The sequence below is a fragment of the Prionailurus bengalensis genome, chromosome A3 (assembly GCF_016509475.1).
Source record: "Prionailurus bengalensis isolate Pbe53 chromosome A3, Fcat_Pben_1.1_paternal_pri, whole genome shotgun sequence".
NCBI lineage: Eukaryota > Metazoa > Chordata > Mammalia > Carnivora > Felidae > Prionailurus > Prionailurus bengalensis.
The window spans coordinates 134,282,245-134,298,548 of NC_057354.1; the positions used below are offsets into that span (position 1 = coordinate 134,282,245).

At 45.0% G+C, this 16,304-nt stretch overlaps 1 protein-coding gene across 4 annotated transcripts in view; it reads left to right on the forward strand.

The window, feature by feature from the left end:
• The window catches only part of MBOAT2 (membrane bound O-acyltransferase domain containing 2), a 123,304-nt gene that overhangs the window by 44,465 nt on the left and 62,535 nt on the right, over positions 1-16,304 (forward strand). For all 4 annotated transcript variants that reach the window (XM_043604586.1, XM_043604582.1, XM_043604584.1 and 1 more), the window contains exons 2-3: positions 2,041-2,186; positions 8,075-8,152. In XM_043604586.1, the coding sequence (XP_043460521.1) occupies positions 8,121-8,152 (32 nt within the window). In that variant the 5' untranslated portion in view covers positions 2,041-2,186; positions 8,075-8,120. The remainder of the gene's footprint in view (positions 1-2,040; positions 2,187-8,074; positions 8,153-16,304) is intronic.

The following is a 16,304-nucleotide window of genomic DNA, read 5'->3' on the forward strand; positions in this document are numbered from 1 at the left end:
TTTTCAACGTTTGTTTATTTTTGGGACAGAGAGAGACAGAGCATGAACGGGGGAGGGGCAGAGAGAGAGGGAGACACAGAATCAGAAACAGGCTCCAGGCTCCGAGCCATCAGCCCAGAGCCTGACGCGGGGCTCGAACCCACAGACCACGAGATCGTGACCTGGCTGAAGTCGGACGCTTAACCGACTGTGCCACCCAGGCGCCCCTGAAAGAAAAATTTTAAACTGTGAGAAGCTTTGCAGATGTGACTAGTTTTTTATATCAAAAATATTTGTCTTTTTTTAAATGTTTACTTATTTACTTATTTTTTAAGGTTTATTTATTTTTGAGAGGGTGAGCAGGGGAGGGGCAGAGAGAGAAGGAGACACAGAATCCGAAACAGGCTCCAGGCTCTGAGCTGTCAGCACAGAGCCTGACGCGGGGCTTGAACTCACAGACCACGAGATCATGACCTGAGCCGAAGTTGGACTCATGACCTTAACCAACTGGGCCACCCAGGTGCCCCAATATTTATTTATTTTTGAGAGAGAAAAGAGGGAGACAGAGGATCCAAAGCGGGATTTGAGCTGACAGCAGTGATCCCAATGCGGGGCTTGAACTCATGAACCGTGAGATCATGATCTGAGTTGATGTTGGATGCTTAAGCAAATGAGCCACCCAGGCGCCTCCAAAAATATTCATTTTTCTGATGCGTTTACTTTTTTGCTTAATTAAGAAATTATTGTTAGAACCTTTTAGGAGGGAAAAAGTGCTTAGAACCTGTTGGAATGACAATTTGCTTGTATTGAGTCTAACTGTTTCAAAGAACAATGGTCTCTTAGACAAAGTGCAACAATGTTCAACTGTTTTTCTCCTTGTAATGCAAGAAAGAGCGCATAGTTGTCTGTGTCTTTAGGCAGAGACATCTCTATGGATCTATAGCAGCATCTACATGTAGATAGTGTGATTTGTTCCTGGTTGAGGGGCCCGAAACAGTGATTTCGTTGTTGTTTTGTGTTTTGTGCAAGTTCCTAATGTCAGATGGATTTTTAAAGACCTGTTTTCCTCAACAGTCTCGGAGAATATCTTTCATAAGAAAAAAATGGAGATTTTTTTTCTTGAGTCTTTTTTTAAAAAATTTTTTTATGTTTATTTTTTGAGAGAGAAGCAAAGTGTGTGCGGGGGAGGGGCAGAGAGCGGGCGAGACACAGAATCCAAAGCAGGCTCCGGGCTCCGAGCTGTCGGCACAGAGCCCGACGTGGGGCTTGAACTTGTGAACTCCTATCATAACCTGAGCGGAAGCTGGCCGCTTAACCGACTGAGCCACCCAGGTGCCCCTTGAGTCTTTAAATAACGTAAGAGATTCTTCTCCTTCGCCTTTTCTGCCCTGTTTGGCCAGGGCAGGCGTGTTACGGGATGATGTTGCCACCTGCACTTTGTTCCCACTGTCAAGAGCAGCATCACTGCGAGTTACGAAGCAAAAATCTGATGCCGGTGGACTTGAGGGTCCGTGTTTTTCTTGTTGCTTTCTGAAGCCTCCTTTCTCTGTTTCCATCCATCCATTCGCCTTCTGAGCCCGTCCCTGAGGTCCCCCAGAGCTGAGGCACTTGGTTCCCAGTGTTCCTCAGTGGTGGAGCTCCACATGGAAGAAGATGCACTCCACCAAACCCTCAGGGGCCTTGACCAGTTCTTGACCCAGGGTATATTTGGAGAAACTTGCCTGTGTCATGAAGACCAGATTCTCTTTCCCTTAAATCACAGGGTGTACCCTGTGCTGTTTCTGTGTCTGCACACCCACATCTTCTAGATTCTTCCAGGTGCCTCCCCCCCGCAACCCCAGGCCTTTCCACCCCGGATGCCACCTGGCCCTGGAGCACAGGCAGGTGCACGCGGGCCCATTTGCCCTTGAGGCTGTCCTCTCTAAGAAGGCCCCGGTTCTTGCTTTTGGTTTCGTTTCTTTTGTAAACTCTAGAAGATCTGGGCCTGAGACTTTAAGCGTGGTGGCGAGTGAAGAATTCAAGTCCGTGTTGCTAATACGAAATTTTAATTTTTCTTTGCAGGTCAACTTTGTCGTGTGCCAGCTCTTCGCCTTGCTAGCAGCCGTTTGGTTTCGAACTTACCTCCATTCAAGCAAAACTAGCTGTTTTATAAGACATGTCGTTGCTACCCTTTTGGGCCTTTATCTTGCACTTTTTTGCTTTGGATGGTAAGTCATTATTTTGATGGTCTTTAAATGAAGACTTGGGAGAGCGTTGTGAATTGAGTGTGCACAGAGATACATCATGTGGGGTTCTGTTCTTCTATGTTGCAGGTCAGGTTTTATATTTGTATGTTTCATAGAAAAAACAGAGCGTGGAGAAGGGGCTCTCTGTCTTCAGTTTGGGCTCGGAGGGCAATTTGCTATTTATAATGTATGACATAGGACGGATGAAGGAAAAAGACATACAGACACATTTTTCTGTCACGAGCCGTTCTTTTCACCTATTCTGCACATCTTTTAGGCCAAGACAAACAAACCATTTAAAATAGTTCTTTCTTTCTGGGCAAGTGGCTTTGAAGAGCCCGGAAAAACCCACTGATAGAACTCTGTTACCATTTTTTAGATGATTCTGCCCTTAGTGAAAAAGACATTTATTTTGTTTGTGTCTGACGGGGCAGAGTTCCGTATAATGGAAAGCTTTCACTTCTGCCCTGTCAGATGTGTGGGTTCCCTTCAGTCCACTCCCTTCTTAGCTGTCGGGGCTTCCCTGAGAGCCTTAAGCACAGAAACACCATACTTCCCGTGTGTCACAAGTGACTGGTCGTGTGACGGAAAAAATCAGGAGGAGAGACACAGTCTTGGCGAGGCAGCAGAGACTCTCTGCGGAAGGGCTTCTTGGTGATCTCGTCTGGATTTTCCTTCTTAAGCGAGAGCTTTGCGCTGCTTGTGCGTTTGCCGCACAGTTAACCTGCTCACAGAGGAGGCTTTCGGGCTCTCTCTTCTGCGGACGCTTGTCGGAGATAGAAATTCCCTGAGAGGGCAGGACCCACCCACTGTGTGCTCTGCAGTCTCTGTTGTGGGGCGTGCAATCCGTGGCCCTTTGTGCTAGGATGTGGATTCTGATGCTGGTGAGGGTTGGAAGATACTGGTATCTCTTGATCTGATTTTTGCCTCTGGCAATTGCAGATGTGTCCTAGAAACTAATGACAGATCAGACAGGCATCATTTGTTCAGTCTCTACCTTACGGCCATGTGGCCACTCCTCTGCTAGGCACCGCCACCCGTGTGGAGTCTTGAGGTATAGAGATGGTCTCTGAATTCCCCCCCCCCGTGGCCTTTTCCACTTCCTCGACGCCATCAAATACATATCATCAAAGTTTTCCTCGTTTCTCAGGGGGTTCAATTTAAACTTCTCTTAAATCGTGCCATGGGGGTAGTATTTCCGTATATTTTATTTTAAAATTTTGTTGTGAAACTTTTCAGGTACAGACGCACAGAGAATAATGAGCCCTTGTATACCCATCACCCGGCTTCAGCGGTTTTTGAAAATTCCTCCATTCTCATTTATTCCCTGACTTATTTTTCTAGATGAATTAAAATTATATCCCAGTCTACATATTTCACCCATCAGTGCTTCAGTACTTGGGTGACACATTTTAGAGAGGGGCTGGGGAAGGCTTGTAGTTCGGAGCGGCCAAGTCCAAGGACACCATTCATGTTGTGGTCAGTGTAAACAGAGTAGAAAATTGAAATGTAAGTAGCATCTTTCGGGGCCCTACAACACACAGCGCCACCAAGGGAAGCATGCTCTCTTTCGTCCGAGGTCTGGACTGAGCAGGTGTTTTCTTGCCTTCTCAGATGCTTCACACACTGGGCCACGAGGAGCCTGACTTTATTTATACTCTTTAGTATTTCAAATTACATGTGATAGCCAGGATTTTTAAAAATAGAGTTCTCTGTTTCTTTTTTTTTTCTCGCAGGAAAAAATGTTTTATATTCCTTTCTTTGGGAAGAGAAATTCTTTTAATTAATTAATTAATTAATTAATTTTGCTTATTTATTTCAGGAGAGACAGAGAGTGAGCAGGGCAGGGGCAGAGAGAGAGGGAGAGGGAGAGGGAGAGAATCCCAAGCAGGCTCCGTGCTGTCAGTGCAGAGCCTGATGTGGGGCTCGATCTCAAGAACCGTGAGATCATGACCTGAGCCAAAATCGAGAGTTGGCTGCTCCACCGACTGAGCCACCCAGGCGCCCCAAGAGAAGTTTTTGTAGTCTCTGCACCCGGCTCACATAACTGTATGCTAATTGGAATGTGAGGGAAGTAGTCGAGTGTCCTTTCATTTTGCAGTTCAACACCCTGTGTTTTTAGGCTCAACGGTAATCGTAGCTGCTATTGATTTTGACGGCTTCCCTTTTGGAAGACATACGTTAGTACTTTGTAAATATCATTGGCTATTTTACCTACTTCTGTTTTGTCTCAGCTTTTTTTTTTTTTTTTAACGTTTATTTATTTTCGAGACAGAGAGAGACAGAGCATGAACGGGGGAGGGGCAGAGAGAGAGGGAGACACAGAATCGGAAGCAGGCTCCAGGCTCTGAGCCGTCAGCACAGAGCCCGACGCGGGGCTCGAACTCACGGACCGCGAGATCGTGACCTAAGCTAAAGTCGGACGCTTAACCAACTGACCCACCCAGGCGCCCCACAGCTTTTTTTTTTAAACCATCATCTGCAAGTTGAGAATTTGCTTACACTTTATTTAACCCTCTCTGATAACCGTGAAGGGTAGTGGAACAGAGCTTAGACTTTGAAGTCACACCTGGGTTCTGCCGGGAGCCCTTTACTTTGGACATGTTACTCAAACCCTTTTGGCTTCATTTCCTTATCTGTGAAAGGGAATCCGTGATTATTATGAGACCCCAAAGGTGTAATACTACAGAGAGGAAGGAGCTTATTAGCCCAGTAGCCAGCTCATTGTGAACCTGGAGAATCACCCAGGGTCAAGGCCGTCATCATAGTTATCATCTGTCATTATCGTGCAGTTGGTGGTCCAGATTGGCAATTTTAGGTTTTCTAATCTCTTTTTTAGTGTTTACCACACAGTATGTTATTGATCACGTCGTCTGTTAGTTGCCCGTCTTCCTCTCTCTACTGGAAGCTATCCGTGGACAGAGGCTGTGTCCTATTGAGTCTGTATTCCTAGTGCCCTGGACGGTGCCTGTCAGAAAGTACACATGCTCAGTACAGATCAGTTGAACAATCGGGAGAGGCGTTTCTCAACCTTTTTTCAACTTGTGTCCTTTTTTGCTAGAAGTAAAATTTATACCTGTGTGTGATTTGAAATTCAAAATGAGTAAGATGTGAGATCTAAAAACAAACTGAACTTTTGAGATAAAGGATCCCTTTGTTTTCCAAGCCCTCGGGCAGCTTGAGAGACTACAAAGCCTGGTGTGTGGGTTCCCTCCCGCCCCGCCCCTTGAAGAGTCAGCCAGTGGGTGAGTTGCCCAGGAAGAAACAACTTGAGTTTTACCATCAGTTAGGGTATTAACTAGGTATGTGACTTTAGGACTTAGTTTCCTCAGCTCTAAAATGATGAGGGTTGGATTATAATAGACTTTTAAGATACCTCCTATCTGGGGGCGCCTGGGTGGTGCAGTCGGTTAAGCATCCGACTTCAGCCAGGTCACGATCTCGCGGTCCGTGAGTTCGAGCCCCGCGTCAGGCTCTGGGCTGATGGCTCGAAGCCTGGAGCCTGCTTCCAATTCTGTGTCTCCCTATCTCTCTGCCCCTTCCCCGTTCATGCTCTGTCTCTCTCTGTCTCAAAAATAAATAAACGTGGGGCGCCTGGGTGGCGCAGTCGGTTAAGCGTCCGACTTCAGCCAGGTCACGATCTCGCGGTCCGGGAGTTCGAGCCCCACGTCAGGCTCTGGGCTGATGGTTCGGAGCCTGGAGCCTGCTTCCGATTCTGTGTCTCCCTCTCTCTCTGCCCCTCCCCCGTTCATGCTCTGTCTCTCTCTGTCCCAAAAATAAATAAATGTTGAAAAAAAAAAACTTAAGATACCTCCTATCTGGAATTTCTACTTTACTAATAATACTTAAGAGTTGAGTGCTTATTGTGTGCCAGATTCCCCAGTCAACGCCTTTCATTGTTACCTCCTAAGCCTGAAAAATACTCAGTGGCCACTCCGTATTTATTCTCAGTTTACTAAGGAGAGCCAGTGGGGTGAGCGCATGTGGGTGCTTGTGAAGTCCACCAGTGCTATGTACGCGAGTGGAAAAGCACCTCGATGCTTGTCGTGGAGGTGGATGGAACAGAGGCAACTGCAGATTGCTTCATATGGATGAACTTGAACTGTCACAGTAATAAAAGCTTGTACAACAGGAGGCTGGCAGAACGTTATGTTGCACCCCAAAAGATCGCCAAGCACGTTTTCTGAACAGTGATGCCAGGGGACGGGGCATCTGAAGGTGCTATAAGGAACCATGGTGCTGTTTGAGAAATGGAACCCTTAGCTTCTAAAGTTGTTGTCTATCCCTATGCTCCAAGGAAATTTACTCATAGAAGAGGAAAAAAATACATATTTCCCCAAGAGTCCTCAAAAAAAATTTTTTAAGATGAGTGTCTTTTTTTTTTTTAAGTTTATCTATTTTGAGAGAGCGAGAGAGAGAGGAAGAGAGAGAATCCCAAGCAGGCTCTGCACTGTCAGCAGAGAGCCCGATGTGGGGCTTGAACTCATGAACCGTGAGATGGTAACCTGACCCGAAAGAACTGGACGCTCAACCAACCGACCCACCCAGGCACCCCAAGACGAATGTCTTTACTGAGTTCAACTCTCAGTTAATAAAGCCCTTAATGTATCTAGCAGACCTCTTCAGCTTTTCCACATTAGATGGGTCAGTGAATTGTCAATGCTGGCCACAAATAGGAGGTGGATAATTAATTAGAAATAGAAAAGTGTGTGTTTTAATGTTTTTAAAGCTTCCTTCTGTTTCAGTTTATATTCATACGTGTTTTTCTGCTTTCTTATGACTTTCTAGTTAGAGTGGTATTCCAGGCCGATGTCATTTTCATGTGTGTGTGTGTGTGTGTGTGTGTGTGTGTGTGTGTGTTAGATGGAAGCGGAGACAGACAGACTGGCGTACTCTGTATAGAGGATAAAATATGTTTCTTCTGTGGCCCTGCCGTGGCGCCTACTTCTCATAATATATCTATGGAAAAATTTATTCAAAAATTTAAGTAACTTTTCCACATTGGTGATGCCTGTGACTCCATAATGATTAGGTTAAAAAGTAATTTTAATTACAGGTTAAGATCCTTGTTTATACTGTAAGTTGTATACAAGGGTATGAAAATTTTTTTCATAAATTATTCATGCCATCGATGGGGAAAGGAAATTGTAAGTTTGTGTGTGTGCCCATATATGCGTGATCTCAGGGATGGTTTGGATTGAGTTTGCAACCGAGATGTTCATCGTGTTTTGCCTGAAGGTTGTGAAATGAATGGATAAGTTAGTTTTCTCATTCAGTGGTGGATCTCTACATTAGAACACTAGGGACTTCTGTGTCACGTTAGCTAGAATTTTTTTATGGATAGGTGACTGCAGGTTAAGGATTAGAAGATTATTTGATTAGAGCCATCGTGTTTTCAGAATAAATAGATTTGGGTACCTGGTTTGTAGCAAATACTACCATTTGGTACTTTTTGTTGCTTTAGGAGAAGCAGTTGAGGTATTTGGGAAAACAAATAACTAATGTTCTGTCGGGACTGTTCTGAAATCCAGATTTATTACCTTTTCGTCATTGTGCCTTGAGTTATGGAAAAAGCTGTAATCCTTGAGCCACATAACCCTACCGGGCTTTCACGTAGCTAGGAAACGCGGCATGCCAGGGCACTGAGTGCGCCTTTATGGGGTTTCGTTTAATTTTCCCAGCTCTTCTGGGGCTTGTGATGTGGGACTCCCTCTAAGGTGTTCACAGAATTTTAGGCCGCGGAAGTGAGACTCCTTATTCTTTATCTGGGGATGTTTCGTGTTAAACAGAAGCGCTTTGTAGCCTAAATGGCTCCAGCTTGATGTCTGCGGATGGGTGTCCCTCTTCTAACGGTGCTCTTATTTTTATAGGTATGCCTTACATTTTCTCGTACAAAGTGGAATTTCCTACTGTATCATGATCATCATAGGAGTGGAGAACATGCACAAGTAAGTGTCCCTCTTTGTACATATCAATGCTCATTTCACTCTGATAGAATCAGATCACAGTTCAGTTCTGTTACACTAAAAATCCTTCTAAACTGTGATAATTTTCTCAAGAGGAGCTGTCCTAAATTGCTTAAAGCCGGCAGCCTCCACCCTGCTGCCACCTCAGGCTGGGTAACGCTGACATGGGGACAGCACAGCAGGCTGTTGAGTAGCATCCCTGGCCCCCACCCACTAGGTGCTGGTACCACCTTCCCCCTCGAGTTGGGACACCCATGAATGTTCCCAGATAGTTTCAAATGTCCCTTGGGAGGCAAAACAGCAGGCACATAGTGTCTGTTTTGTTTTCTGAAAATAGTGCAGCACCTAGGAGGTTGTATGTTCTCAGTAAGCATTTATCGAATGAATGAATGAATGAATGATACCGTGACTTCTGCATGACAGCAAGCTCTTTCCCGGTAGTCTCCTCGAGCCCTTGCTGCTGGGCTGCAGCCTCTGCCTCCTGTAGAGCCCTGACCTCCACCTCGCGGCTGCCAGCATAGTAGCTCTGTCTCCTGTTCTACCTGCAGCAAAGTCCCGGATCTCATTCTTGAACCTGGACATAGGTGCTGGACTTCCCTTCCATCTCTGTCCCCGGAGTGGGAGGGGAGTGCGGAATGGGAGGAGGGAAGCACAATGGATGGGAATGGGGGAGTGGGCGTAGGCCTTAGAAGAGGAAGGGCAGTAGAAGTGTGTTTCAGGCCTACCCGCCTGGAATTACGGAGGCATTTTCCCGGAGAAGGCAGCACTGTGTGGCTGGGCTCCGTGCTCTTCTGATGTGCTAAATAAGCCTTTGTGGACAGGCGTGGGAACCTAAGCGCCCTTCGTGTTAGTTTTTTGTTTTCTAACTTTTCTATGGGAAAACTTATTTTGAGTTCTGAAAATTCTCAGACTTCTGGAACACAGCACAAAGGGACTGCCATTATTTAAATACAAGGAGCAGAAATGTGGGATGATTACAACAGGAAGAGTAGAAAAGCCCGTTAACTGAGAGAAGTTCACCTGAAGTATTTTCGTTATAACTTGGCACGTAATTTTCAACAAAACAAATGATCTAGAGAAAAAAACGTAAAAGGTGTAGATATATACAGTAAACTTGTACCTGTCTGACGGGTTGCCAAGCCGTGAACGGGATTATATCGTAAGAGGTGTAGGAAAGTAGTTTTAAATTTACCATTATATCGCCCCACCTCCCCCACCAATTTGAACAAACATATCTTGTTTGCCTCGGTGTTTCCAGAAACTTACAGATAATGGAGATAGGGTCCTTACCCTGTGAAATGCACGTTGGGTTGGAGACGTTAAGACAGTCGCACAACAGATACTTGTTTGCTTGTGCTGGGACCCAGTGCTGCACGCGAGGACGTGCTCTGTCTCAGCGAGATGCTTACTGTCACACTCCCAATCGCACTGCGATGAGTGTTAGAAAAGAAGAATGTACTCAGGGCTGGGGAAGCATAAAGGGGGGAGCGGCTGGCTTGGAAAGTAGTCAAACCCAGACCGTGTGTGCATCACCCATTCACTACATGTTCAGTAGAGTGAAACAGTTGGAAACAGTACAGATATTTGGTGCTAAGTAGAAATTATGCGCAAGTGTATTTTTAAGACTTGAGACGTATTGACAAATACTTTCCTCAGCTGCCTCCTTTATAGATGATGACAAACAGCAGGCTAGGTCATGAGCAGGGACCCAATTCGGACTCTTGCACCGGATGGCCTTAGTGGTTGACCGGGTGAGCACTGGTTTGGAGTATGGGTTTGAATTGAGACTCTTTGGTTTGGGACCTTGGCCAAGTCACTTCACTTTTTGGGGTCTAAATGAGATTAAACCGGTGACTCAGCTAAAGAGCACGTGCCTCCCTGCTTCATACTCTGGGTGTCCAGGTGAGCTTTTGTTTGCATACAGGGTTCGGCCAGGAGGAAGAGTTGTTCACATTCCGGACGATCTGCTCTCAGAGGTCATTCTTAGTTACAGATATTCTGCTGGGGATTTTTCCTCCTGATACCATGTCAGAGCTTGCTGTAAGCGCTCAATGCCATCACGCTGAGTGCTGTGCGCTGGAATTCATCCTGTCTTCTTCCCAGAAAATGAACTCGGTGGGGATCTTTTACTTATTTTTTGGTCCCATTGTTGGGCATATAGATGATAGAAGCTCTCGGTAGGTGAGGTTATCTTTTCTGTTCTGTTGAATAAGTATTTTGTGACTCTTGCTTTTGAGTATTTTTTTCATCTGCTTTTGGTTTCGTATTTCCAGACAGATTATACCCGTTCCTGCTACAGCGCTCCATGGCTTGACTTACAGCTCTCTTCCTGGTTCCTGCCCCCTTCCTCTGTGTTCTTCTGCCCCTTAGGCTCTTGTAGAGCAGCAGCCCTGGGGGTCGGGGTGGGGTTAGGGAAAGAAGAGGCAGTTACAGCTGCTCTGGCCGTTATCTCAGTCCAGGAGGACCCCAAAGAGCAGACCGTCCAGGTTTGTTTCCACCTGTTACCTGCCAGTACTAACAAGACTCCTGCAGTATGGATCCCTGGATAAAAATGTCGTTAGGAACTGCCCCAACTCTATGAGGAAGGAATGATGATCTCGGAAATGGCATCTGGCAGGCAGAAACCTCAAGTCACTTGAAAATTTGTCCTCATGAAGTTAATTAGCAGTGGTTCGTGGCTCAGCAGGAGCTCTGGGGAAAATATTAACTTCACTGAGGACAATCGTATCCTCCCATGAGAGGGAATAACATGTGGCAGGAAGGAAACTGGACTCTTAGATGTTTTCTTTTATGCTCTCTGTGGACCATGTTTGGAAGCCTTGTAGTGGTTTGGGATAAAGATACAGGCTCTTTTGGTATTGCTGGGCTAGAAGTTGAATTTCAGTTGTAAAACCATAAGTAATTCTAAAATTGATTTATTTTTTATTTTTTATTAAAAAAATTTTTTTAAACATTTATTTATTATTGAGAGACAGAGAGAGACAGAGCATGATCAGGGGAGGGGCCGAGAGACGGGGAGACAGAGAATCCGAAGCAGGCTCCAGGCTCTGAGCTGTCAGCACAGAGCCCGATGCAGGGCTGGAACTCACAAACCGCGAGATCATGACCTGAGCCGAAGTCGGACGCTTAACCGATGGAGCCACCCAGGTGCCCCAAAATTGGTTTTTTATGTTACCTTCTGTTTATAATAGGTAATGCTTCAGTAATTATTGTGTATCAGTCACTGTGCAAAGCACATGCACCGGCACTTAAGCCTTTGGAGGTACTGTGTCAGATCTGTTTCACAGGGAAACAGGTTAGTAAGTGATGGATCTGGGATTAGAACTAGGTGGGTGGGTCTGATTGCACCTGGGGCTCAAACTTTTTGCTTCTAAGCATTATGATCATGAGGATGCAACATTAGAAAAGAAATACCCTAAGTTGATTGAGGAAAAGTAGTGAGAGCCAACAGGGAGAGGGTCCCCAGCAAAGGGTGAGTTTTGTGTGTTTGTTACTCTTCTGTAGAAGAAAGATGCAGGTGTCTTTATCTACAAAGGTGCAGTGGCCTTGTGGCATATTGTGCTTAGGGTCTAAGGATTTTAAGTATGCTCAGTTCTCACAGGGAGGAAAAATTATTACTTGGTGATGGGTAATAGGATGCCCAGGTTCTGTCGGATTTCTGAAGAATCTTGAGGACATAGCATCGTTCCATAAAATCCTGCACTCAGGAAAGGCTGTGATTCAGATCCCTTTATACCATTTCACCAATTACAGTCTCTTTTGGAGGTATTTGAAGTCCAAGTTTATTTCTAATCGTAAACTGGATCTCTCTGTTAAGATGGTTCAGTCATCCTTGAGCAAGTAAGGGAAGCTTTTTTTTTTTCTTAGGCTTACGCAGGGTTTTTATATAAAGTAGGGGGATTACATCAATGTAGGGATGCTAATGAGACTAATACACCTCCCTTAGTAAATAAAGGTGTTACTTTGGGTGGTGCTATTCATCTGAATGTGTTAGAATAAAGAGAAATGTGCACAGATGGCTTGTTCGATGAGGTTCTGCCACATCAGGTCTGTCTAAAATGTCAGATTAATATCTTATTCCAAATTAATCAGTTAAAAAACGAAAGTTTTGGAGATATTATCCAATTAGGTGTATATATTCTTCTTTTTAAAAAACTAATTCTTGAATTTATTAAAAATAACTAGAAAATTACAATAATTAAAAATAAGAGTGCTTTTCATTGGCAAAGTGTAAGGACTCATCTTCTGGTTTTGGGTACTTCTGGAGACTAATGTTACTTTTTTTAATTACTTTTTTTATTTTATTTTTAATTTTTTTAAATTTACATCCAAATTGCATATAGTGCAACAATGATTTCAGTAGATTCCTGAGTGCCCCTTACCCATTTAGCCCCCTCCCCCCTCCCACACTCCCTCCTGTAACCCTCAGTTTGTTCTCCATATTTAGGAGTCTCTTCTGTTTTGTCCCCCTCCCAATATAAAAACTAATTTTACTTTTACATTAAGATCTTAATCCTTGCCAGAATGTTGAAAGAAACATTAAAAAGCTCACATAACCATGTATTAGAATGGTGAGCAAACTCATTCAGTTATGCGTCATAACACCATAAAATAGGTGGTCCTTGTTGAGGTTTTGTGAGGATAAAAGCTTTAGAGACTGGGTTGTTTGTTTGTTTTTTCACTTTTAGGTAAGAAGTGGGGAAGTGGTTTTGGAAAATCAGGGCTTGCTAACTGATGAACCGCCTGTGGTGCGTTTCTACCATACATCTGTTGACATGTGTGAGCATTGTCTTCACGGTGTTAGAAGCAGTGTGACGCAATCGAGCCTTTGGACTCTGACTTTGGCATTTGAATGATGGAGCGGCTTCAGGTGCCAGTGACCTTGCGGAGTGCTTTTTACAAACATCTCATTTAACCGCCCAGCAGGGGTTGGGAGGGTGTAACTTATGTACAGACCATGAAACGGAGGTTCCAGAAGGCCAATTCACTAGAACACAGTCACAAAACCAGTAACTGTCACGCGTGGAGATCTGTGAAATTCCTGGATGTTGTTAGATTGTTTATTGACCGAAATTCTGCTCAAGGTTGTGTGTGTGTGTGTGTGTGTGTGTGTGTGTGTGTGTGTGTGTGTTGTACTTGGAGAAACAAAAATCGTTCACCTGTTTAGCAGACAGCACAAAAATCCTAGTTGTTTTTTGGAAGGATAGCAGCCACCATTGAGCCTTTGTATTGTGAATGGCTTTATAAAGTACATAACAAATACAGATTTTAAAATGCTGCTTTAATGTGACAAGAAATAGAATTTTAAAATACTTCTGAATAATTAATTTGTGTAGGGAAAAAAGTGCTGACCTCCTCCTACTTGTTGCTAGCTTATTAAATAATTCATTTTAGAGCAATTATGGAAAGAGAGAGGGTAATAGAAATTATGGGCATCTGTTTTTTACAGTGAAAATTGAGCTTTTGTGTAAATTTCATGAAGGGGGCACCTGGGTGGCTCAGTCAGTTAAGCGTCTGACTCTTGATTTCAGCTCGGGTCATGATCTCGCACTCTGTGAGTTCGAGCCCCGCGTCGGGCTCTGTGCCCACAGCTTGGAGCCTGGAACCTGCTTTGGATTCTGCGTCTCTCTCTCTGTCCACGCCCCCTCTAATGCTCTGTCTCTCCCTCCTTCAAAAATAAATAAACATAAAAAAAGATTTTTAAACCCCAGTGATTAGAGAGCTGTTATTTAGATTACTATGCAGAGCTTTTTTCTTAAACACCAGAGCTTTAAAATGGTTAGAAAAGAAACTTTAAAGGATTGCAAATAAAATCCAATGAAAGGGAAGAATAAAAGTTAAGAAGTGAATAGGGTAAAATCCCCAAAGGACAACAGAACTCTAATCGCTAATAAACTGATAATAGCTAAGTTACCATGAATAGCTAACATTTATTAAATCCAAATTCTATGTCAGATACACATTAAGTGCGGAAGTGAATTCGCATTTGGTCCTCACAACTGCCCTGTGCTCTCAGACTGTAAGCTCAGCTTCCCAGAGCTACATACCTCCCCCAGGTCTATACCCTGGTCCTCAGCAGCCTCTGAGTTTGAAACCAAATCTGTTCGGTGCCAGAGCCCATGCACCCAGCTACTAAACCCTGCTCTTCCCCCGCTGTAGGTGTGTGGATTTTCTATGGGCAATGATCAGTGCCCCACCCATTTTATTTCAGGGTTGTTTTCCTTCATTGTTAACCTGCGTGTATAAAAGTAAAATAATTTAATCTTCGTTTGAACACTATTGGGAAGCTAACGCTTGTAATTCTAATTCTTGGGTGAGTTTCTTAGTTTACCTGGGCTTCATCTGATGGCTTCTGTAAGTGAGTCATTTTTCCTACCCCCAATACCAATAGAACATATGTTTATTAGCAATAATATTTTCTTTTTTTTTTTTTAACATTTATTTATTTTTGAGACAGAGAGAGACAGAGAATGAACAGGGGAGGGGCAGAGAGAGAGGGAGACACAGAATCTGAAACAGGCTCCGGGCTCTGAGCCGTCAGCACAGAGCCCGACGCGGGGCTCGAACTCACGGACCGTGAGATCATGACCTGAGCTGAAGTCGGACGCTTAACCAACCAAGCCACCCAGGCGCCCCAGCAATAATATTTTCTATAGCAGTGTTTTTTTACGGATAAAGGGAGGTTATATCGGAATTGAGGGGAATGAGATCATGATTTTGATACATTGCACCCCTCCTCCCCCACCAAACAATGAAACGAAACTGGCACCAGCAGAATTTGTCATTTGATCTAATTTTTGTGTCTGCTGACACGCGGCAGAGATTCTCCTGCGTCCCCACTTCTTTTCCGATCTGGGGGCTAATCTGGCTGCTCTGCTCTTTGTCCCTCTGGACTGCCATTGTCTGCCCCCCTCTCGATGAGGAGTTTGCAGAGTGCGGTCCAGAGACCCCAGGAGTCCTTGAGACCCTTCTAGGAGGTGGGAAGGTCAGGACGGTTTCTGTGACGACATTTAGACGTGATTTGCCTTTTTCGTTTTCATTCTCTCACGGATGCAGGATGGGGCTTTCTCCAGCCTGCTGTGTGATACCGCAGTAGAGCCCTTGCAGATTCAGCCGTCGTCTGTTAAGTCAGGGGTTACAGAGACTTGCACAAGCGTAACACATGGCCACTCTTCTCGTTAATTTTGTTTTGGTTTTAGAAAATATATTTGTCACAAAAATGTTTATGTTGGCATGTAATAGGTTTATCTTTGTTCTTGAATTAAATATTTTTAAAATTCTCAGTTTTGGGCGCCTGGGTGGCTCAGTCGCTTAAGCGTCCCAACTTCAGCTCAAGTCATGGTCTCATAGTTCATGAGTTCGAGCTCCGCATCGGGCTCTGTGCTGACAGCTCAGAGCCTGGAGCCTGCTTTGGATTCTGTGTCTCCCTCTGTCTCTGCCCCTTCCCCACTCACGCTCTGTCTCTCTCTGTCTCTCAAAACTAAATAAATATCAAAAAAAAATTTAGAAGTTCTGAGGGACGCCTGAGTGGCTTGGTTAAGTGTCTGACTCTTGATTTTGGCTCAGGTCATGATCTCACTGTTCATGGGTTCGAGCCATGGGTTCCAGCCCTGCACTGGCAGCATGAAGCCTGCTTGGGATTCTCTCTCTGCTCCTCCCCTGCTCTTTCTCTGTCTCTCTCTCTCAAAATAAATAAATTTTAGTAAATAAAAGTTCTGAGATGGAGATAAAGATAATTCTTGGCAGATGATCCTCAAGGATGCAGGGTGAGGTGTTTAGAAGTAGTAAGAGGGGGAGGAGGAGGGGAACGAGCCCTACGGGGAGGAGGCGTGAGCTGGCTGTCTGCAGGTGTCCCCCCTCCACCCCCCGGCCAGAGAAGACTGCTGGCCCTTCCCCTGCCCTGTGCGTTTCCGCACCCAGCCCTTGTTAGCACCAAGCGCCTCGTGGGCCTCCGCCCCCTGCTTCCTCGCCGACGCTCTCTCTGGCGTCGTCTTCCGGCCGAGCAGCCCAGGCCGATCCAGGATCCCTGCTGCTTCCTCGTCACCTCCACGCGTGGCCGTCACTAGGAACTCTTGGTGCTTTGGTTTCCTCTTGGCTTGTTCTGGGGGCGACACACTTGTGACGCATTTAAAGC